This window comes from Aulonocara stuartgranti, assembly GCF_965226115.1.
Source record: "Aulonocara stuartgranti genome assembly, chromosome: 2".
Taxonomy (NCBI): Eukaryota; Metazoa; Chordata; class Actinopteri; order Cichliformes; family Cichlidae; genus Aulonocara; species Aulonocara stuartgranti.
In genome coordinates, this window is record NC_138940.1 from 23,476,393 (window position 1) to 23,498,791 (window position 22,399).

The 22,399-nt window shown below is 41.8% G+C and overlaps 2 protein-coding genes across 3 annotated transcripts; both read left to right on the forward strand.

Moving 5' to 3' along the window:
- Positions 1–9,203, forward strand: apool (apolipoprotein O-like). Of its 2 annotated transcripts, none has more exons than XM_082505066.1 (10): positions 1–93; positions 732–830; positions 910–1,035; positions 1,559–1,613; positions 2,617–2,715; positions 5,625–5,716; positions 5,816–5,926; positions 6,298–6,520; positions 6,660–6,875; positions 8,532–9,203. In XM_082505066.1, exons 1-10 carry the CDS (start codon positions 82–84, stop codon positions 8,618–8,620), a joined length of 1,122 nt encoding a protein of 373 aa, XP_082361192.1. In that variant the 5' UTR covers positions 1–81; the 3' UTR covers positions 8,621–9,203. The 2 variants fall into 2 exon arrangements, with proteins under 2 accessions (XP_082361192.1, XP_082361193.1); XM_082505067.1 differs by having other exon boundaries at positions 6,663–6,875.
- A 7,017-nt stretch (positions 9,204–16,220) lies between these two features.
- On the forward strand, positions 16,221–19,465 carry agtr2 (angiotensin II receptor, type 2). The gene is made up of 2 exons (XM_082503020.1): positions 16,221–16,586; positions 17,083–19,465. Exon 2 carries the CDS (start codon positions 17,146–17,148, stop codon positions 18,481–18,483), a length of 1,338 nt encoding a protein of 445 aa, XP_082359146.1. The 5' UTR covers positions 16,221–16,586; positions 17,083–17,145; the 3' UTR covers positions 18,484–19,465.
- The last annotated feature ends 2,934 nt before the right edge of the window (positions 19,466–22,399 follow it).

Here is a 22,399-nt window from a genome sequence, read left to right on the forward strand (position 1 = left end):
ATTAGGTGGCAGTAGCCGACCGCGGGGTTTTTTGGGCTAGAACGAAGCTGTAACCAACAGAAGAAGGGGGAGAGCGCTGTCATGGCGGCCAAGGTGAATGCATGTCATTTTGTCTTCAGCAAAGTTTTTAGCTTTTATTACAATGACTTTTCAATGAAAGTGTAGACTGTATGTTGGCGTCAAGTGCCCCGCAGTTGCTAATGTTTACTTGTTCTGGTTGTCACATCTCAGGCGTTGTTACTCTGCACGAAATATCTTTGCTAGCTATGTGTGCTGTGCTAGCTTCGCTGAATGACTCCTAAAAAGAATACACGGAGGAAGGTTTTAGCAGAGGTTGCATCTTTAAAAGTGTGTAACAGCTGTTTAACCTTAATAGCTGTCAGCCCTGCCTTTGTTAGCTTTCTAGAGCCGCATTAAGCTACAACACAAACACTGTCGGTAAGAGTAACGCTTAACGTCAGTTAGCTTAACTAGTTCGAAACAGTTTGTACACACAAAACAAAGGGAATAAGCTCAGGATGTATACTTAGAAGTTCATTAATGCAGTATAAATAAATATTTGAAAGACTGGAAAAGCGATGCTTTGAAATATATGGTGGTATTGTTGTAATTAATAATATAAAATATATATATAATAATTCTTCCACTGAAAGTCCACGAAGTAAGCTGTGATAGTGATGTGGTGTTGACACACTGACTAAAACTACAGTGTACGTTCCCCCTCCTGCCAGGTGGTAATGGTGGCCGTCCCGACTGTGCTGGGAATAGCCTCCCTCCGTGTGTACTCTGTGAATGAAGCGCCCGCTGATGGGCTGGTTACTCGAGAAAAGGTGTGTATTCATGATTTGTATGGGATATTGCCATTCATAGCCATAATAACGCACCAACTCTCTACCTCCCTTTCCCCAGCTCAACATCTACAACCCGGTGTTGCAGTCTGCTCAGAGTAAGTTTGTCCCAGAGAGTCCAGGGGTCATCGAGGGTGGAGTGACTACAGCCAGAGAGACAGTACTACCATTTGTGCACGCTGTAAAGGTATTCAAGTTTTTTCCCCCTTTGTGTACATGTAAAGCTGCATGTAGGGAAAAAATCTCATTCACATTCACCGTCAAGTACTGATGTAGTTCATGCTTTCACATCCTCTTCTGCACTTTTAACACGAGCAGGTGGTGGAAACGCATTTATATTTAAACATATGACAGCTAAAATGCACCAGAGAACTCTTATCTTGCACCTGCGAATTTAGTTGACACCGCTATCTTTTTGCTGCTCATTGTGGTTTACAGAGCACGATCCCACATGCTGCAAGTGCTCGGTGCAGGAAGGATTCTTGCAGGTTTAGGAGTTAGACAGGAAACTTCATGCAGTTTAACTTCAGTTAAACTGCATGAAGTTTGCTGCAAGAAGATTTGACAGTTTGATTCTGTGAAACACAGGTTGTTGGGTGGGGGTGAGCAGTTAGCACTGACTCACATGTATCTGTTTCAGTGTTGCTTAAACAGGCATGTTCTTGATGAACTTTTCTAGTGGTTTCAGTTTAGTCTTCTGTTCCCTGCAGGGTGCCTGTATCTCTGTGAAAAGGGGAAGTATTGATCTTTATCATGCTGGAGAAGGTGAGTAAACAACAGGCAAACAACAGTCTTAGTTACATTGCACCTAAATATCAAATTTCAATAATAATAAGACATTTAAAGTTTTCAACATGTCACACATTTACTAAGTAAATATATTTCAAGGGGTGCTATTGAGGTGAAATTCTCACCAGGTGTCTGTAACAACCCATCCATTTCACACATGCAAAGAAATCAAACCACAGATGTCCATAAATTATGTGTAATAGCGAGAAATGACACAGGGAAAAGTATCAAACGCATGAAAAGGGAGGTGCAAAAAGTCGTGGAAAGTCATGACAGTAGCTTAAATCAGTTCTGCCACTTGTGCAAAGTGCAAATTTATATTAGCTGGTTCTTCAGCAACTGATGGCCTATAAGAAGGGGTCTCATTACTAAGGTGTAAAACCAATTAGCTCTCTCAAGGCCGTTGCAAAACATACCGAAGAATTTCTAAACTAGTGAAGGTTCCAGTGAACAAAGTGGAAAGAACATCATGTTACCATAAACCGACCATGACCAGATGCCTCCTGCAAGATTTCATACAGAGGAGTGAAAAGAATTATCAGAAGAGTTGTCTGAGAGTCAAGCAGCACTAGAGGCGCTGCATATCACCCCCAAAACGGCATACCAACAGTGAAGTTTGATACTGTGTATACAATACTTTCTCCCTGTGTGATTTCTCATTATTACACATAACTTAATTTATGAGCATCTTTGGTTTGATATTGTGGCATTTGTGGATTGGAAGGGTTATTTCACACATCTGGTCAGATTTTCATGTAAATAGCACCTTTAGAAACATATTTAATTTGTGATGTATTCAGTACTTCAGTCTTACCCACAGTAAGACATTAGAGGATGAGAGTGATCTATTTAAAGTTTTTTTTTTTTTAGTTACAGTTTAATGGTAGTCCCAATATTAGTGATACAGTTCACGCCTTTTCTTTAAAGGAAGCTGAATGTATTTTTGTCAGCATCTTGATTTCTGTTATCTGCTCCTCAGATTTATACTATTACCTGAAGGACCCTCCTCCTGGTTTTCTACCCAGATTTGGCACCATCACCGTGGCTGGCCTGCTTGGCATGTTCTTGGCACGGAAAGGTAACTTGAACTGACAAACAGTTTAGGCCTGCAAGAAACGTTTTAATCAGTTTCTCATATTAAATAAAGAAAATGTTTGAAAGAGTGTTGGTCTAAGTGTGAACGGTTGTCTCTCTGTGTTAGCCCTGCAATAGACAGGTCACCTTTCCATTGTGCCATATTACTGGTGGGATAGGCTCCAGCCCCATGTGACCCAGTAAAAGCATTGCATACGACTATAACAAATGTAGCATACGCAAGAACTGCACATAGTGCAAGTTTAGTAAGCTTAAATATACATTAATGAATAAGTAACTCACAAGACATCAAAACAATTCCCTTTTTTAGGAATCAGTCTAGAAAAATTAAAGATGAAAATCCTGAAAAACAAGTGCAATTTGTTGAATATGTCTCAATAAACATGCATTGCTGCTGACACATCAGTGTGCCACTAAATGGTCACATACAATGTTTTGAAACTCATCAGCAAAACTCGACTCCTGGGGCCTGTTCTTCGTACCTTGCTAAGTAAGTTAGCCGGATTTGACTGTTGACGATTTCGCGTGATCCTGGATCGTTCGGTTCCCCGAAGCCCATCCGGGACTTGCTGTCATAGCAACAGAGCCGTAAGCGTAAACCTGCTGGGGAGCAGGTTTACTTTATGTAAACAGGATTAGATCGCGGCCACTCAGGTATTTCCGCTTCATGTATACGAAAGCAACAGCGATATTTTACCACTGTTGTACCATAAATAAATAACATCAATGTAACTAAAGATAATGCAGCACTTGATCCTTTTATTGATGTCACACAGATACATACAGGTCATTTCCTAAAAAAGGGAAATGTACTATTAACATTCTATTACATGTATGTGATTATTACAGATGTAATTCATATTTCAGAGTAGTAATTGTAAATTACTTCGTGTAATCAAGATGAGAGACCACGGCTATAAAAGCGAAGGTGGATTTGGGAAGCCTGTCGCAGCCATGTCCTGTCCGTATACGCGACCAACCCATTGCGGAAGGTGCAAGATTGATAAGGAGAGTCCTCAGAATTCAGCGTATATTGCGGGACAGACAGGATCCTTTAGCTCAGCGCGACAGTGTGCTCATAGAGAGATATCGATTTTCCCGTGAGGGTATTATTTACTTAACCAACTTGTTGACGAGGGGGTGCAGGACCACCACCTGTCTTTTTTTGCGCTGCCCCTTTTCTTGGTTGCTGTTATAAACAAACAAACAGATTATTTCAGGGTCTCTTTCCAAGAGACTAAAAGCAATATAAGTGATAAATATTACCATTCTGTAGAATATTCTTATATTTCACTTTTACTTGTTCCCATGTTCTAGTGGGTCCTGTTGTGGCTCTAATGTGAAAGGGGATATAATATAACATAATGTAATATAATATAATGTAATATAATATTGGATAATATAGTGTGATATGATAAATCTACCCTACCACCTACTGGTGTTGGCCAGAGGGGCCGATGGCGCGATATGGCAGCCTGGCTTCTGTCAGTCTGCCCCAGGGCAGCTGTGACAGCTACCAGTGTGTGAATGTGAGAGTGACTGAATAGTGGCATTGTAAAACGCTTTGGGTGCCTTGAAGAGCGCTATATAGATCCACTCCATTATTATTGTTATTATTAAATTACTTACGAGTTTAATTTGTCAGCAACTTTCTGCCAGCCTAAAATCCCTAAACCTAAACTCCTAAAATCCCTCACTCAAGAGTTCTTGCTCTGCTGCCGAAGAATACCGAGCGCGCTCCTTCGACATTTTCGCCGACCAATCAAAGGGTTGCCGATCAATGTTTCTACTATCGATGCGTAGCCCCTGTTGGGCCACCCAGTGATCTCACATTACTTCATCCAGCTATACTAATCGTCGACAACAGGTGTGTTCGGGGAACCGGAATAGCGAGCTCAGAGTTAGCGCGATGATTTGATCTTGGATGTGTCATTTGATCTTGGATGTAGTAAGCGACGTACGAAGAACGGGCCCCTGTTCTGTCGCTGCGTCACAACAACAGTGTATTTCTTCTACAAACTGCATTTATTAAGGAAACTTCTTACACTTATCGTCCAGTGGGCTTGACACTTTGGCAGGCTCTGACCTCTGACCTCTGGGCTGTGTGTTTTAACAGTCCCAGATTGTTAAGGTGCGACCCCAGCTCTGCTTGTGAGGATCACAGCACTTTACGTTCTTTCTTAGACCATTTAATATTTTTCTTTGTTTTGCAGAACATAGAAAAAAAACATATAAAGTCATTTCAGAAAGATACGAATTAGTTTTACGCTCTCAGACTGTCTCAGAAGAAAGTTTCATTTCAGCCACACAGGAAATAAAGTATTACAACTTCTGCTTAATGTATTCATGGGATGAACATTTTAGATATTTTCTACACTTCTCACAATGCATGTGAACTTGCACAGAGATATGCATTGTTTGTTAACAAGAACATCTGTTTTACCCCCGTTTTTGTTTTGTGTTTTAAAATGCACATACGCTCCAGATTTATTTATGTGTATTTAATCTTAGCGTGACCTTTTCATGTACGAGATAACACTGTGATTATCAGGGTTTAGACACCACAGCCAGTGAAGCTGAAGTACCCCTCATCATCTCATCATCGATTGCCCAAAGTTTACCACAAGAAACAAGAAGTTTCTGAGGAAGTTTCACTTTTCTCATTACATTGTCTTCCTCACTCTTTCTTCCTATTACCAAAGAGTCATTAAAGTGCATGAAAATGTTAATGTCTTTAAGTTAACCTGGGCATTGTGTTGGCCAAAATGTGCTGCAACACACTATGTGAGCATGACCTTTCTGGATATAGCAGTTCAGTAGCTGGCCTCCAGGACTTAACCTCTGCCCACTTGTATTGATCGCTGCCCTGCTTTGCAAAATGTTTTATTTCAGGCTCTCGTTTCAAGAGGTTAGCGGTCCCGCTGGGCCTGATGAGCGCAGGAGCATCAGTGTGCTACCCTGCACAAGCAGTGGCAGTGTTAAAGGTAACGCTGCTTCCTCAAGCACGGATATCTTGTTAATTCGCAGTATAAATGTTAATATTTTCCTAGTTTAATTCGAGCGTTGTCTTTTGTCCTCACAAGGTGACGGGAAAGAAGGTTTACGCTGCAGGGCAGTGGAGCCGTGCTGCAGCGTCTTCACTGCTCGCCTCCGCAGAGCCGGTTGCCAAAGAGACTGCTGCTTCACAGCCACAGGTTAACAGACTTTTAAGCGAACTGTTTTTAAGCAGAAAGACTTATAAAGCTGTTTTACTGTGTGACTAAAACCTAAACAGCAGTTCAGCTCGTGTAACTTGCTTTCCACTCGGTGCCTTTCCCTTCTCTACATGTGTTGCTTACTGACAGAGAAAAAATCCCTTTTGTGTGGTAAATGGGTTATATTCCATTTCCTTTCCTACACATTGCCTTTCATAACTGTTAGTGGAGTTTTATTCTTTGTGCCTCACATGTGATTCAGGCATATTTTGTGAGAGTTTAAATCTAAAATTTTATTACTTAAATATTCAAGAAAATTGTACATTTTAATTACGCACCATTAAAGTCGATTTTTTATTGTTTTTTTTTAGTCAGCTATAGCGGCAAATCTAGAGCCTCCAGCGGCTGAAGAAACCTCACAGCCCAGCTCCACTACAGACACCTCAGCCCAGAGCTCTACAATCTCAGACACAGAGGTGAAATCAGCTGATCCTATCTCTGATGAGCCCATTGTTGCTGTCATAACAGAAGAAGAGTCATCCGTAACAGCCACAGAAATATCCCCCAACCAGGCCCCCACAGAGACCAGCACAGGTATTATCAGTATTGATCCCTGTCGTCTTGTTTCTCTGTCTCCGTCTCTTCATTTCACACACAATCACACAGAGACTTATATCAACAGTGGTGGTTTAATTCCCGCTCTTTCCGGCTCTGTTGGCAAATTCTCCGCCAGTAGAAAAAGTGTCCGCGCCTTCCCCAGAGGAGCTGCTGGCCCCTGTTGAAAGCGAAGAAGCCTCGGATAGAAAACAAGCCTCCGGGGATGTATCCACGGACACGAGCCCATCCGAGCCTGCAAGCTCAGGACCGGAAACAATAAAGGCCGTTCCAGTCGAGTCGGCATCTTCCTCTGAAGAAACATCTACTCCAGAGGCTTCCAGTGAGGCCACAGGTACCAAAAATAGTTCATGTCAAAGAGCGAAAGGTTGATAAGTAAATAAAATAAGAAGAAATGATAACCTAAACAGAGGACCTATGCTTTAATCATCACTCCGCTGCTCTTACTCTACACTTAATGTGTGCTGCTAACCTTTTACATTTCCTCTACCCTGAAATGTCAATTAGTCGAGTCAGATAGCATGGAGGAGTTGCTGCTTTTAATGAGACACCAGTCGCCACACTCACACCAACACCTATCCAACACAAAACCGTTACTGGTTGTACTTTAACACTTTCTGCACATGTACCTTTGCTCTTGTTTGGGTGTTTACAGTAGACCAGCACAAACAAATGTTTTTTTTTCTTTTTAAGCCCACAGACAAACATAGTGAGCCTTCACTTCCTGTTACTCGCACATTCGACCTCTTCTAAGAATGATGTGGTTACCTAAATGTGGGGACCTAAACGTTGTGGGTCTTGTGTTCTACATAGTTGTTGTTATTAGTATGATTATCACTGCTACCTGGGACTTGGATTCTGTTGTTGCTGTAGTACGTTCAGGTTTACTTCCTAACGTGATATAAATCTGTATTAGTTTTCAGTTTAACTCTTCACATCTCATCCTTCAGCACAGCTTACTTATCTTTTCGGTACATCTGTTTAGCAGTTTGACATACTGAGGATTGACTCACTCTGCACAAACTGTGTGATGTGAAAGAAAAGAGAGGAATGTGATGTAACATCTCACAGCACTCGGTGTGTGGAATATGCATTTTAAAAAGAATCGCAGGGCTTTAGTTGCAGTCTGCTCAGCCTGGCTTTAAGTTGAACCGAAAGATAGTTTTACCAAGAAGTGATATCATATTGCATAATACAGTTTTCTCCAGTGAGATCACAGTAAGAGGATGTGTTTGGGATGTTTTTTTTCCTTCAAGAAAATACATTTCCCGTTCCATGTTGCTGCAGATCTTCTTCCACAAAGCAGCAACTGGAGCTCCTTGTAAATGTTTAAAGGAGGTTGCCATCCCAGTAGGTTGACTGGGTGCTGACATGTGGGTGAAACTGCCCTAAAACTGACAGAATGTATGTACGCAGCGATCTCTGCTTTGTCTCTGCGTATAAATTCTTTAACATGAGTTGCAAATAGTAACACAGGCTGTGCCAAACTATACCACATTATACTTTTCAGTATTTCTGCTAGATTTTAACTCAGTGTTTCCATTTAGCTGGTAAAAGTAGCAGTTTATGTCGACACTGTCTCCCCCATCCCTTTTCTTCTTGGTTCTTTCCATGAACCAAGTGCGGAAAAAGTGCAAGGTCACTCTAACTGTTTGATTTTGTTAAACACTCAGTTTGTTCATAAGATTTTCCAAATCTTTGTACCGCAGTGCTCAAAGGATTACTATGTAAACCAAATGACTAAACACAGAGTTTTGATTTATTTGTACTTTTTAAGAACCAACGCATCCAAATCAATCATGGAATTCAGGCAATTTTAGGAGGAAACATCACGTTTTTCTGCACGTTTGGTTGTTGCGCTGAACATAAAGATCGACAGAAACCTGTGACTTTCACCCGGCAACTCTTAATGTTTTCATCTGTTAATAAAAGTTAATTCTACAAATCTAACTCTATTGATGTGCTTTGCATTTCTCTTGCTGCCCTGCAGAGGGCTCCAGTTTCAAACCAGACCCTTCTCTCATGGATTTCGGCCAGTCCAGCCCTGAGGATGAAGACCTGTACAGCACACGAAGCTGAGAGACTGCAGCCAGCCACAGGAGAAGCCTCATTCCCACACACACTGCCATCTCATATCTCACTCTAATTGACAAACGCTCTGTATCATTATGCGTTGTAAATAGGCCATTTTGCAAGCAATCGCAGTTAGAAAGACTTTAATCAACATTTCCATTCTCATTTCGTCTGCCCACATCAGCTGTTTCCACAGAAAACATCCCAGTACATTTGCATTGCAGCAGCGAGGCAGTGAATCTGGGCACACATAACTGAATCAGTTTGCGTGGGACAGAAAACTGGAATAAAAAACAAAAAAAACCCACCCACTACTATTTACAAGCTTTTATACCCCAAATGGCAGATTGTGAAATTTTCTGTGTCATTTAACAAATACTGGCTTTTTGTGCTCCAGCTTTCACAGTCATGGATGCAGCGTGCTTTTATTTATTGTAATTTAGCCCAGTGTGTTGGTGAACTGAAAAATCTGCACATGTACTCGTGGTGATTACAAGATGGACTAGTACCGTTTCACTCGCTAACACAGGAAATTGTCCTCACTTGTTAATTATGGAACTCAAATAAATCTATATTTTTCATGAATTCATGTTGGGTCATGTCTGCTACTGATTACAGCACTTCCAGCATGTAGCATCAACAGATCTTCACTCAGACCCCGAGTTGTCACATAATGAGCAGCTAAACATGAGGAATCATCTGAGCCGCATGAACCAGAGTTATCTTTGAAGGGAGACCATTAAAGTTGCCCCTTTCCATAGGAAGACGCTCCACATAGTGAGTCTTCATGCTGCAATTAGTCCATGAGAAACAACAACTTGTGCAAAAACCCATATGGTGCACACTCGCAGCTCTGTTCAAAGTATCTTACATTGAAGGGCACATTTAGTACGTGCAAATCTGTATCAACGGATTTTCATAATAAGCTTTGTTACAGTTTGTAGAAATAATTAATTATAATCCATATATCAAAAACATTATGAAGATTGAGTACTCTTAGATTTATATTTAAAAGTCAGGGGTGAGGAACTCCAGGCCTCAAGGGCCGGTGTCCTGCAGGTTTTAGATCTCACCCTGGGTCAACACACCTGAATCTGACGATTAGTTCATTAGCAGGCCTCTGGAGAACTTCAAGACATGTTGAGGAGGTAATTTAGCCATTTAGATCAGCTGTGTTGGATCAAGGACACATCTAAAACCTGCAGGACACTGGCCCCTGAGGCCTGGAGTTCCCTCACCCCTGCCCTACAATAATAGAAAACCCCAACGATCAGATGACTTCCCATAAGCAAGCACTTGGCAACAGTGGGAAGGAAAAACTCCCATTAAACAGGAGAGACCTCCAGCAGCACCAGGCTCAGGGAGGGACGGCCATGTGAGAGGGGACGGTTTCGACTAACACTTCTGCTCGTTCAGCAGAGTAAACATGTTTTGACTAGAACAAAACTGTCATCACACCTTCACATTTTCCACATGTGTAAATATCACGCAAGTTATTTGGGTTCCTGATAACAATCAGCACGTTGACATGCATGAAATGTACTGCAATTCTTTCACACCCACTAAGAAGAGATAATGAGCCCTGACTTTTCCTCCAGAACCACATTTACATTTTTAATGTTTTGGTGTTTACGTGTCCTATGATTTACAGTAACAGACCTGTGTGGCTCCTTACAGCCACATGTCAGCCATTGAATCAAATCAAGTTGTAACAAGTCAGACACTGGGTCATATAATCTAAAAGCTCATCTCTACTGATCGATGCTTTACAGAAACCAAAAGTTTCAATGGTGTTTTCAAAGTTGCAATAAAATCATAATGTAAGCACAGCACCCGAGCAATTATTATTCATGGGAATGATTATGCCGAGCAGTTTGAACAGCAAGCGTGCATTAATGCCTTGTGTTCTCTGAAAAGTGATTTTTGTTTGTGTGCTTGCGTGTGTGTGTTTAGCTCGAGAATATTAACAGCCGAGCAGGAGCCAGCAGCCAATCAGGTGCGAAATCACAAATGAATAAATAGGCTCCTGGCTAGCAGCTGTGCAGACTGCAGGCTGACCCCCCCGCGCTCCGATCACGATGCTTTGTGTGCTCTCCCTGTGTGGCTGACACCTTTGTTTTCACCATTAACTGTTTTATATGCACTTTAGTGTTTTTATTGTTCGGGCACTGAAGCACCCTGAGGTACTGTATGTTTTTAATTATTGATTTATTTGGTCTGCCATAGGCTTTACTGTAATTAGAAAAAGCTGCAAAGAGCTGGATAACTAAGGCTACCACTGCAAAGTCATAAGATCTCTCTTTTTTTCATGTTATTATTCTACTTTTGGATATTTCAGTTGTCATTTACATTTATTGCTATTATCAATCATTTAAGCCCTGATTTAGCACATTTAGGTTCAACCCTGTCTCTTTGTTTCCAGTCCTGCAAACAGTTGTTTCCTCTGGTCTTGGTATTGTTGGAGATGATATTGGTATTGTTGGTGCACATTTTTATGTTTAATCTTATGTTACATTTACTCCCAGGCAGAATACTCCCAGTTCTCCATTAGTGGATGGTTTTGCTTGTCCGGCTGAGATACAGCTTTTTTGTTCCCCCCTTTCCTTTCCTCCCTTTGTTAGAAATCCAGTAACTGCAGTTACAGCAGATAAGCCACACCGGCTGTTGTAGGCTGCTTTAAATCACCTGTGTCACGTTTACACACACATACACAAAAAAAACAGCATTCTCGGTGCCTTAGAGGAACTGGAGCTGGACCCCCGGACCTCATAAACTCTGCACGAGTCTGTCCAGAGTCACGACCCTTGGGATCCTCTCTGCCTGTGTGTATGTAGTGCAAGTCACAAGATGTCCGTACTTGCACGTTTTTCTTTCTGGAATATATGGAGAAGGGCGCACATATGGGAACCTGGCTTCGTGTGGCATCAAAGCAACAGCTTGTGCTGCTGCTTTGAGTCACGGGAGCCAGAGACTTACTGACTGGAGGGAGTCTGTATTTTTTTTTTTAAATATATAAATAAAATAAGTCTGACAGTTCCTCCAGGAACAACTAGCGACCAGCAGCATCAATAATAATAAAAAACCCATATGGAACATATTGATTCAGTTCAAAATAGAAGTGACCAGAAAGAGTTGGGAATCGTGTAAATCAGAGAAATCCTTTCTTCTCACAGCTTGTTAGGGAAGGATGGACATCTTGTTGCCATAAGCTGTGCCCCCCAGCGCACGCACACACACACACACACACACACACACACACACACACACACAGATGTGACTAAGTATAGCTTCAACTGGCTTCCCTCAAGGGTCCCCTTCACATATAGGGTCCCCTTTCCTCACAGCATCCCACACGAACAGCGGCTACAGCCATGTTTTGAGAATTAATAAGAAGACTGGACTCTGGCATGTAGGCCAGAGTGCGCTCAGATCTGATTTTTTGACCAGCAGAGAGGAAATGGGGGGGGGGACTACAACCCTGACCTCTCACCTTTCACCCCCATGAGCTGGATTTTCCACAGAGGACTTTATGGGGGTTATGGTTTGTGGTGGTTATCTTCTCAGGGTCTGTTCAGCAAGGGACACCTCCCCACCGCCTCCACCACCAGCAAGTAAACACATATCACATTTATCAGCAAAAAACCATAAACACAAGAGTAATGGAAGCTGTGCATGTTTACTGAAGCACAACTTCCTCTTCTGATTATGCAAGCCAGCATGTGTTCGCAGTACATGTTTTTCCTGCAAGTGTGGGATTAAATCAGATGGTAGCAATTTAGCCCGCTGAAGAGCAACAAACTGGTTTTAGCAGAGTTTGGCACGTTTTTCAGGCTGCTGATATCAGCTGTAGTTTTTTTTTTTCCTTTTTCTTTACAGCTGTTAATAGCATTTTATTTAATGAGTGCCAAGGAAACAGAAAGCAGAAAAAACCTGGCAAACTACGCCAGTGGAATAATAATGATGATAATAATAATAATAATGAATTAAATGTCGTGCTTTTAATCCAGGATAAAATGAACTGTGAAAGAAAATAATTAGCTGGGAGAGTGATGTCCAGCAGTAGTTTGCGAGGTGAGCCGAGGTTTGATGCCCTCTGCTCCGTTGCTCTCCTTATCTGGTGCCTGACTGTGCAGACACACACAGCCTCCCGCTCTCCCATACATGCTCGGTCTCACTCAGCCCGAGTGAATGCATGATTTGGGGATTTTTGAGCGTGCAGCAGACGCTGCCTCGTTTTAACGTGCAATCACCGCCTTGAAGAGTGAATTCACCGTGAGCCGCTTTAATTGATTGTCTGCAGATAGGATGTTGTGTGATTGCCTTTCCAATTGTTGACAAAGGTCAAAGAAAACATTGTGTGTGTGTGTGTGTGTGTGTGTGTGTGTGTGTGTGTGTGTGTGTGTGTGTGATTGAGCAAGACAATTATTTTGATTTTTGAACATTTTTCAGCGGTGTAGCGGTCAGGGGTGTAGCACAGAACTAATCAGTGTCTGTGAGCCACCATCACTTCTTGAGCCATATTTCTCACATATCTTCTGGTTTTTAAATATTTTTTGGCAATTAATTGAGCCGACAACCGCACACAACTATCTACAAAGGTCATTGTTTATTGTTTGAAATCTCATATTTAAACTCATTTCCCAACATCCTGCAGTCTGCTTGGAGTATAAAGCTTAAGACTATTTTCCTCATTTTTATTTTAATATTTATGATTCCAGTGACATAAAAAAGCTCCACTGTCAGTTTTGTAGCACTTGTCGAGCACCCTCTGTCCTTCCTGTTACCTTCAGGGCGACCTTCCTTTTCCTCTCGCTTCACTTCCATCATCCTCCATCTCGTCGTCTTGCTCACAATCCGCTGCACAGGCCTTCCACCAGAATTAAAATTGAAATTCCTCTTAACCTACTTACAGCCTCACAGTGTTTTCAATCTGTTTAGCGCTAAAGCACAACAGAGATCAAACCAGGTCCGTCATAATAACTGTACAAAATGCAATTATCTTGATAACTGTGAAGGTTCAAATAACTTTTTAAGCTTATTTGTGTTTATAAAGCTGCAACAGTATAATCACACTGGCCGCGGAGGCCTAATAGCAGAACGTTAAAATGCACCAGACTAAATTAGCTTGGTTAGATTAGAATGGTTGTCTCTGTCTATGTGTTAGCCCTGCGACAGACTGGCGACCTGTTCAGGGTGAACCCCGCCTCTCGCCCTAAGACAGCTGGGATAGCGGGGCGCTGGCGACCCTGAAAAGGATACGTGGAAGTGAATGGATGGATGGACGTGCGATGACATGGCTTACTGTAAAACAGCTGTTTTCTGTTGCTTTGATGTTAAGAGAAATTAATTATACTTGCAGTAAATTTAAGTAGTGTGAAAATACTTGTAAATACTGTGTAATCCTGGTAATTTAGTGGTGAAAGAAACAATATTTTTCCATCTTATATAATCACCTGCACTGATAGCTAAGCTATTTATTTTTCAGGATATAGTTATATTGTTACTTCATTAGAGTTATTGGATATCATATTTTGCATTATCCTACTGTATATTACTGTGTACTAATATTTTTATTGTATATATTGTATATCTTATTCCTCTGTTGCTCTGTCTCTGTGTACGACAAAAGAATTTCCCTCGGGATAAATAAAGTTCTTCTTATCTTAGGTATGCTGTACTTCTGGGCCTAGACACCCATTTTACTGTAAGTAATTTTAAGTATAGCATGCCCATCAGTGTAATAAATGTTAAATAATGATGTGAAAAAATAAAGATGGTTAAGTCACTCCGTACTACAGCCTGCACAACAAAAGCACAGCACACAGTGCAAGATTGTTTTTCCCCTAAATTACCAGGAAGTTAATCAGTACTAACTGTATAGTAGTGACTTTGTTTCCTCTATAAGCCAGACTTGTCGCCTTAGTCTAGTGTGTTTATATGTAAATGACTTTGTAATTCTAACTAAAATAATTGAAATTCCATGTAATTACAGGGGAATTATGTCCTGAGTCTGGAGCCATATTATATAGCCATATTTAAGCTTACATTAAAGTGCAATTGCATCCTCCCCCTTTAACACCACCCTTCTTTGCCTGTCACAAATATTAGGTTTGAAAAGCAGGTGGGTGGGGTTCCTGTGCCCACAGCCACAGCTATGGTTTGAGACGACCACATTAAGGATATTGGCTGTCACTGTTTAGTAAGAGCACCTATCAATGAAACTCTGCATACATATGGCAAAGAGTTTCTGTGTAGTTGTTTTAGCTAAAACTAAGTCTAGTAGAGTAAAAAGAACAATATCTTCTGATGAGACGTAAGGAGAGGTTCATCACTCTGTTATGGTGGAACTGGTGAGGCACAGACATAGCTCTGCTTTCTCTGTCATCTGGTATTTCTGTTGGCCAGCGTGAAAGCATAAATTTCTGTTTTTAGTTGTTGCATGTCATGACTAAGGCTTGGCTTCTGTCGATCTCTGTGTGTGTGTGTTTGCATTCCTGTCTCTGAGAGGACTGTTGATTTAAAGCTTTAGTGACCTTTAGGACAGGATGCCTTAAAGGGTCGTATGTCATGTAAAACGTGGTTTTTAAGGTTCATCTAATGGAGCTGAGGAATGTGTTATTATCTGCGAGGGTCCTCATGAAAATATGACATGTCTGAGTATGAGAACAACTGTGCATACCCAGCATGCCAGTACATGACAAAGTTTCCGTTCTGGAGAAGCAAAAGCTATCGCATTTTAATAATTTTGCGCTTTGCAGCACGTTCCCAGTTCATATCCTGCAAGCACGCCACGGCGAACCTCCTCATTTTGCGGCCTTCAAAATCTTCTGCTTTCTGTCTCGCCTTCATCCTTCATCTTCGCTGTCAGCTTTCCCGCAGCCATTAGAAAACATCACGTCCTGATAGATGCTCAATGGAGCAGAGTGCGCGCACATGTAAACAGATCCAAGTGCGCTGGCGTCGATGAACGCACGCCGGGCTGAGTGCACCCGCATCTACACGTAGTGCAGCATAGGTGCAAACGTGCTGATCAAAGGAGCTGTGATGTAATCAGTGTCGGAGCTTTGCACGCATCCCTCATTAACTTTCACCAGAGGCCTTAATAAAAAACCACTGGAGGGAATCTCCGCTTTCTCTCCTTCCCTTCCCTTGTCTTTCTCTCCCTTCTGCCTTCGCATCTTCTTCTTCACTCCCCGCAGTTCCTGCTGATCTTCCTCCACATCCATCTTCTCTCCCCCCTCCCTTTTTTCTCTCTGGCCCAGGAGCTGGTTTGACTTCCGCTCAAATGGAGTAAATATTTCCCATGGCTTATCTGACCGCCAGCAGGACCAATATGACACAAAGTGCGAGGCTCTGCTAATTAACAGAGCCTCTCTTTCTGGGGTCAGAGGCCCCGTCGGGGGCAGTTAGAGCTGTAAGTTTGAAATACAGAACACACCAGCGTCCCATTTATTACGGTCAGGTATGACACGCTGCCTTGTGGCTGCAGTCACTGGAGACAAAGTTTTACTACAACATACATCTTGATTTGATTTTGTTAGTTTCTGGTGGAAGTTCCTGGAGGGAGGGCGGGGAGGGATAAAGAAAGGATACAGGGAAAAAAAGAAACAGAGCAAGTTTATGTCTTTCTGTTCTTCTCCTTCTGTGCAGGCTGGCTTATGTCCAGTTACAGTCCATCCCCTTGGTAGTGATGAAGGTGTGTGACGTACAGCAACTTCCCTGTTGTGCAATCGTCAAGAGACTCCCGGGGCCTATAAGACCCCCAACGTCATCTGGTTTCTCAGAGTCTGGAGGTTGTTTGCTCCACACACACACAGGCGGTCCAACTCATGAGCATGATACAGTCCGGGGTCTTCAGCTGTGCAGATTTCTTTTAAAGGGGTCGAGGAGAAATTGTCAAGACATGGATTTTAGCCAAAAGAAGCTTTGAAAAAGAGCTAGACTGTTTGGACTGGACGCTCAATTACATCAGGTAAAGAAATCATAAATGGCTTTACTAGTCTAAGAGCGAGAGTTTTCTGTCTGTTTTCTATCACAACTTCAACCGTCAGAATCATTTTTTATTGGAATCAGCGTAGTCGATGAGATCATTTTCCATGTACGAATGATGGCTTGCTTTGAATTTGATTTATTTATGCAGTTAGTAGTGCTTTCACTTGTACACTGTTGCAAGATTAGTTTTTAGTCTTTTTAACACTTTTAAAACTTTTTCAAATTAATTCATGATTGTTTCAAAAATGTAATCTTTAATTGGAGAAAGATGTTTTTTTACAGTATTCCAATAAAACTGGATTACAGCCACTGGATTACAGTGTATCAAGTATGGCGTAATGTATTTTTGCTTTGATTAGATATCAAGTAAGACACCTAATAAAGGCTCGCACCAAATAAAGATGCCCGTGTAGAGAAACTTTGTCCATAAAAGGCAGCTGAATTTTAAATGCGCTCTTGTTTTGCATTATTTCCAGCTGACCTTGGAAAACTCAAAGGAGGGAAGTTAAACTGTGTGAGGCAACGGTACATCCAGTTCCATGATGGCAATCCCAAATGACCTCTCCCTTTTCAACTCCACCTCTTCCCTCTATTCGACGACGGAGCTTTTTGTGAACACCTCCCCGACTCCCTCTGCTCCCCTCTGCTCGGACTGGCCTCCTGTGCCCATGACCACAGTCATCCCCACCGTCTACAGTGTGATCTGTGTGCTGGGAACCATAGCCAACACCTTGGCAGTGTGCGTCCTGGCACATGGTAGTGCCTCAAGGAGAACAGTAGCTAACACCTTCATGCTGAACCTCTGCGTGTCCGACCTGCTGTTCCTGTTGTCGCTCCCGCTGTGGGCCGTCTACTACTCCCAGGGCTACAACTGGCCCTTCGGTCGAGTAGCCTGCAAAATCTGCGGCGCTCTCCACAACCTCAACCTCTACGCGTCTATCTTCTTTATCACATGCATGAGCATAGACCGCTACCTGGCCATTGTGCATCCACTCCGTTCCCAAAGTGCACGAGACGCCAAGCGCGCCCGGTTCATCTGCATCCTTGTGTGGGTTCTGGCATGTGCTTGCTCAGGCCCTACCTTAGCTCTGAGGGAGACCTACTACCTGGATGTGCTTGGTGTGGAGGCCTGTGCAATTTTATATCCTGATCATACCTGGTATCGGACCCTGGTCTGGATAAAGATTGTTCTGGCCTTTCTTCTACCACTCCTTGTCATCTCTTGTTGCTATTGTGCTATTGGTAGACATTTGTTGGTTGATACGGGGTTGGTAAGAATGCAGAATCTGTCTCACCCACACAGCATGTCATCCTTTAAATCACTACAGTCCCACGAGGGCTATAGTAAACCGGAGAGACCCCCCACCCCTTCTGTGAATCCCAGGTTAAGTGGGGCCAGACCCCTGGAGGGTAGGGGGCTTGAAAGGGTATTGTGGACAGTAGCTGCAGTGGTTCTGGCATTTTTCCTCTGCTGGTTCCCCTTCCACTGCGTGACCTTTTTGGATGTGCTCTATAGTGAAGGCTGGTTGGACAGCTGCTGGGTAAGCTGGAGCATCCAAAACCTCACCCCTCTCACACTCTGCCTGGGTTTCTCCAACTCGGCCATCAACCCTGTGCTCTACTGCTTCATTGGGAACCATTTCCGTGGCCGTCTAGGAGGCTTATGCAAGGGCCTGTGTGCTTGTTTAAAGGCCCGAGGGGAAGAACACAGCCAGAAGAGGGGCTCCTTCAGCACCAGGCTGAGCTCCTTCTCTCGAAAACTCAGTGACCTCAAAGACTTGGCGATTGTGGAGCCCTCTGGCTCTGCGTACCTGCCCCAATTCCCAGCCCTGACTCCAGCAAGGAGACTTTCTCATCCCCTCAGTGATAACTGCTGAACACCAATGAGCGTGGCTGTGTGAGACAGAGCTGTTACTAAAACTAAGTCAAATTCTAGCAGAGGTCATTTCTGCTTTACAAAAAATAACTGTAGATAAAACATTTTTTCCACACTTGATTTGGACAGTCATCAAGCATCTCTTGTGAGTCACTCACATGATGTCATTTCTGGCTGCAGCGGGAATCATTTTGGAAAAACAACATTGTCAAAACTTAATGTACAGTGCCTGATAAGAACCAAACAGCTGACAGACACAGTTTATGCCTAGCAACTGAACAGAGTGGCACAATTAGCAGCTAATGCAGAAGATATTCCCCCTGGAGTTGCTAGAAACTACAAACAAAGCTAAAACATAACAAATACTGCATGTGAATTCACCATCTGGATATAAACACAAATCTAAACAAATGATCATATCTCTGTCCATAGTTGCTGTATATAAAGATGATTTATTCACAGCTTGTTTTATAGCCTCGCAGAATAAAAAAAAATCTGTTAGCTATAAGCAGTGCAAGCTACATCTATGCTAATTTAAGACTTTTAAGCATTGCTTTAGTTTTTATGTTCCTCTAGCCCAAATTACTATGAAATATAAGAAACTACATTGTGTTGCTGTGTTTCTATGTTGGGTAATCAGACCACATTATTTAAAAGTCTAGTTGATAATTTAGCGTTAGCCTATGCTAGCTCTAGACATCTCACTAGCTAGCATTAATTTAATAGTATGCTTTTTAAGTGTGGTTTGTTCTTATACAAATGTTATATCCTATATTTTTCTAAAAGGAAATATCTCATTGTATAATAATATTTTATATTAAATTGTTTTTTGTTTTTTGTAAAGGAAAACAAGCTAAAAACAAATACATTAATTTCACAAAAGGATCTACTTTTCCTCTTTTGGGGGGACCAAAGTATCATGTGTACTTGACATTTATCTGTATGTATTGGGAAAAGAAATAAAGCAAAAACCACTTTCCATATGCCACTTCCTTTGCTTGATACAGTTCTCCAAAATGACTATGCCTTCCGTTTTGTGAAACCCGATCAATTTACTAGAGATTTCAAATGTTCCTTTTCCCCCGTCTTACCCTCTAACAGCTGTGACTCCGAGCTTTCCCCACCTGGGAATATGAGAGCTGAGATTACTGTCAGCCTGGCAGATGGACATCCAGTCTCCCCTTCCAGAAACCCTCACACAAATTCCACACATATCAAGGCCAGATATCATAATCTCATACTAATATCCTTATGATGCATTCCAGTCCAGCCGCTTGTGTTGGTTGAGGGAGCCTGCAGCTGATCAATGATATATCTCTGCCTGCTATTTGTGTCCAGTATAGATTTGCTGCATTCTGCATTGACCCTGGGCTGTCTCTCTGTGAGCTGAGAGCCAATACAACATGGAGTAATTTTGTTCTGGACTGGTGGTTGCAAGGAATTTTTACAAGCAGGAAAGCTAAATTAATAATCACTGAAAGGCTTTATTATGAATAAATGGTAAATTCTTCTTTTCTATCTTGAATGGTTTTTTTGGGGGGGGGGGGCTGCTAATAAATAAAGTGAGGAAAACTTCTTCAGTCTACTTGAAATACATGAATATTTCCTGCTTTTTGCCACTGGGTGGCGCTAAAATGCTGCAGAATCATTGAAAGAGATGCCATTGGCTGCTAACCCAGTCAAAGGCCCAAAGTCCCACTGCTCATGATCTTTCTGAGCCGAGGGAAAAATGGCTCTGACACAGACTGATGACTCATGTAGGCTACACTTCTGAATGTATAAAAACAGACACCCGCGACAAAAGCCGCATTAAAAAGAGCCACCCACTTGGAGAATACGCTGAATGCCAGAGTCACATGGGTAACCTTTCTGAAGGGTTTTTTCTTGCAGAAGCTTTTTGGTGATGTGAAGGACACCATGCGGTCAAGAACAGCATTCAGTCCTGCAAATAAAAAAGCCTACATCTGAACATGACAGATGAGCTCAGAGTACCAGACGCCGTGCTATCAGCAAATTGACGTTTCCTGTGGTAATGTCACCGCAGTAAACATTGAATATTTTAATCACCAGACTCTTAATTTGACACGACAGAACTTTCCTACTGATGGGACAGATTGCTGGATGAGTTTGTTGTACGCGCAGCTTCATTAGCTGATTCCTCGCTCTTCTACAGAGCAGGTGGGAGTGTCTTTGAACACAGGTTTAAGCAGAAGACAGACTAAGAGATATGTGGCTGAGGAGATGTGTGGACATGTGATGAGAAAATGCATGCTGAGAAATACCGAGAAGCACATTGCTTCGGGTTTTTTTTCTCCCTTCCTTTATCTGCTTTAAAATGTCTTCCTCTGACATATCAGTTTAATTCAGCTGAGCACCCAAGTGCAAATTAGACTTTTCTTTCTTTTCTTGTCTCCTCTTTATGTGTTCCATTACAAGTTAAAGTAGAGAAATAATAAGAATTGCTGAGATTTTTTTTTGCCACGCATCAAAGGGAGGCAGGCCAGTGGTGGGAAAATAGGACGAATCTGCCCCTTTATTAAAACTGTCAACGCCGAAATGAGCTGAGGTTTTAACACATCATGTCACATAAACTTGTAGGTGGAAGGCTTTTTGGAAAAAAACGTCACAGCGAATCTAATCTTGAAATATTGTCATTTGAATCTTGAGCAAGTTGAGGTGGCAGTTAAAAAGAAATATTCTGAGGAGGTTACAGCTCCTGGTCTCAGGAAACTTGGATATGCATTTAAAAACATTTATAAAACAAACTAGTGAAAATAAGTGAGAATAGCTGCAGTTCACTGCTGTGAGCTGTATGTAGTTATTATTTTGAACTACTTTATAGTTCCACTTTTTGCAGTAATATAGTCACTGGCCTCTTTATCAGGTATCCTTTGTTAGTACCACGTTGGACCACTTTTTCCTTTAAAACTGCCTTAATTCAACGAGGTGCTGGAAACATTTCTCAGAGATTTTGGTCCATATTGGCTTGACATCACACAGTTACTGGAGATTTGTTGGTGGACCGCTGTGATGCAGATCTGAGCTCACTGTCATAATCAAGAAACCTTTAATTTTTGTGAGATGTTATCCTGCTTGGGTGCACTGTGGTCACAAACAGATGGACATGGTCAGCAACAACACTGAAGTCGGCTGAGGTGTTGAAATGATGCTCAGGTGGTACTGAGGGGGCCAAAGTGTGCCAAAGAAAATACTTCCCACACCATTACACCACCAGCAGCCTAAACCACTGATACAAGGCAGGATGGAGTCTTTGCGTCATGTAGTTTATGCCAAATTCTTACCCTACTGTCTGAATGCTGCAGCAGAAATAGAGACTCATCAGATAAGGTAATGGAAGCTGTGGTCTTATGCTGTGGTAGCCCATCTTAGATCAGCAGAAACGCTCAGATCAGCCTCTGACACCAACAATCACCCCACATGCAAAGTCATTTAAATCAACTTTCTTTCCCATTTTGAAGTGTTTAAATTTTAGAGGTTGTCTTGACATATTCTTCATGCTTAAAATCCCTAAATGAGCAGGTGTACTTAATAAAGTGGCTGGTGAGTGTATACACAATGTAACTAGGCATCAGTTATGTTGACAAATGTATCTGACATTCCAACAAATTTCACAATTACACTAAAAACAGCAAAGATTTGAGAAATTAAAATAGTTGTTGCCATTTTTAATAAATCGTCTAAATGTGTAAAAACAAGCTTGAAACTTTTAAAAGAACAGCTGTGCTATTTTCATTTGTTAAATCAATTTTGTTGCGTATTATTGATTTCATTTATTATTTTTCAAACTGTTTTTAAAAACTTAATTAGGAATTTTAAATCATTCTGATATATTCTACATGTTTTTTTTTAACAAGCATGTATAATTAAGGATCTGAGCACAACTTCCATGACTGCCT

Bases quoted from the DNA above. Each gene is read 5' to 3' on its own strand.
- agtr2 (XM_082503020.1), top strand. From the start codon at position 17,146: ATGATGGCAATCCCAAATGACCTCTCCCTTTTCAACTCCACCTCTTCC.
- apool (XM_082505066.1), top strand. The intron at 1,614-2,616 runs GTGAGTAAACAA...TCTGCTCCTCAG, and splicing joins TCTTTATCATGCTGGAGAAG to ATTTATACTATTACCTGAAG. The intron at 5,717-5,815 runs GTAACGCTGCTT...TGTCCTCACAAG, and splicing joins AAGCAGTGGCAGTGTTAAAG to GTGACGGGAAAGAAGGTTTA.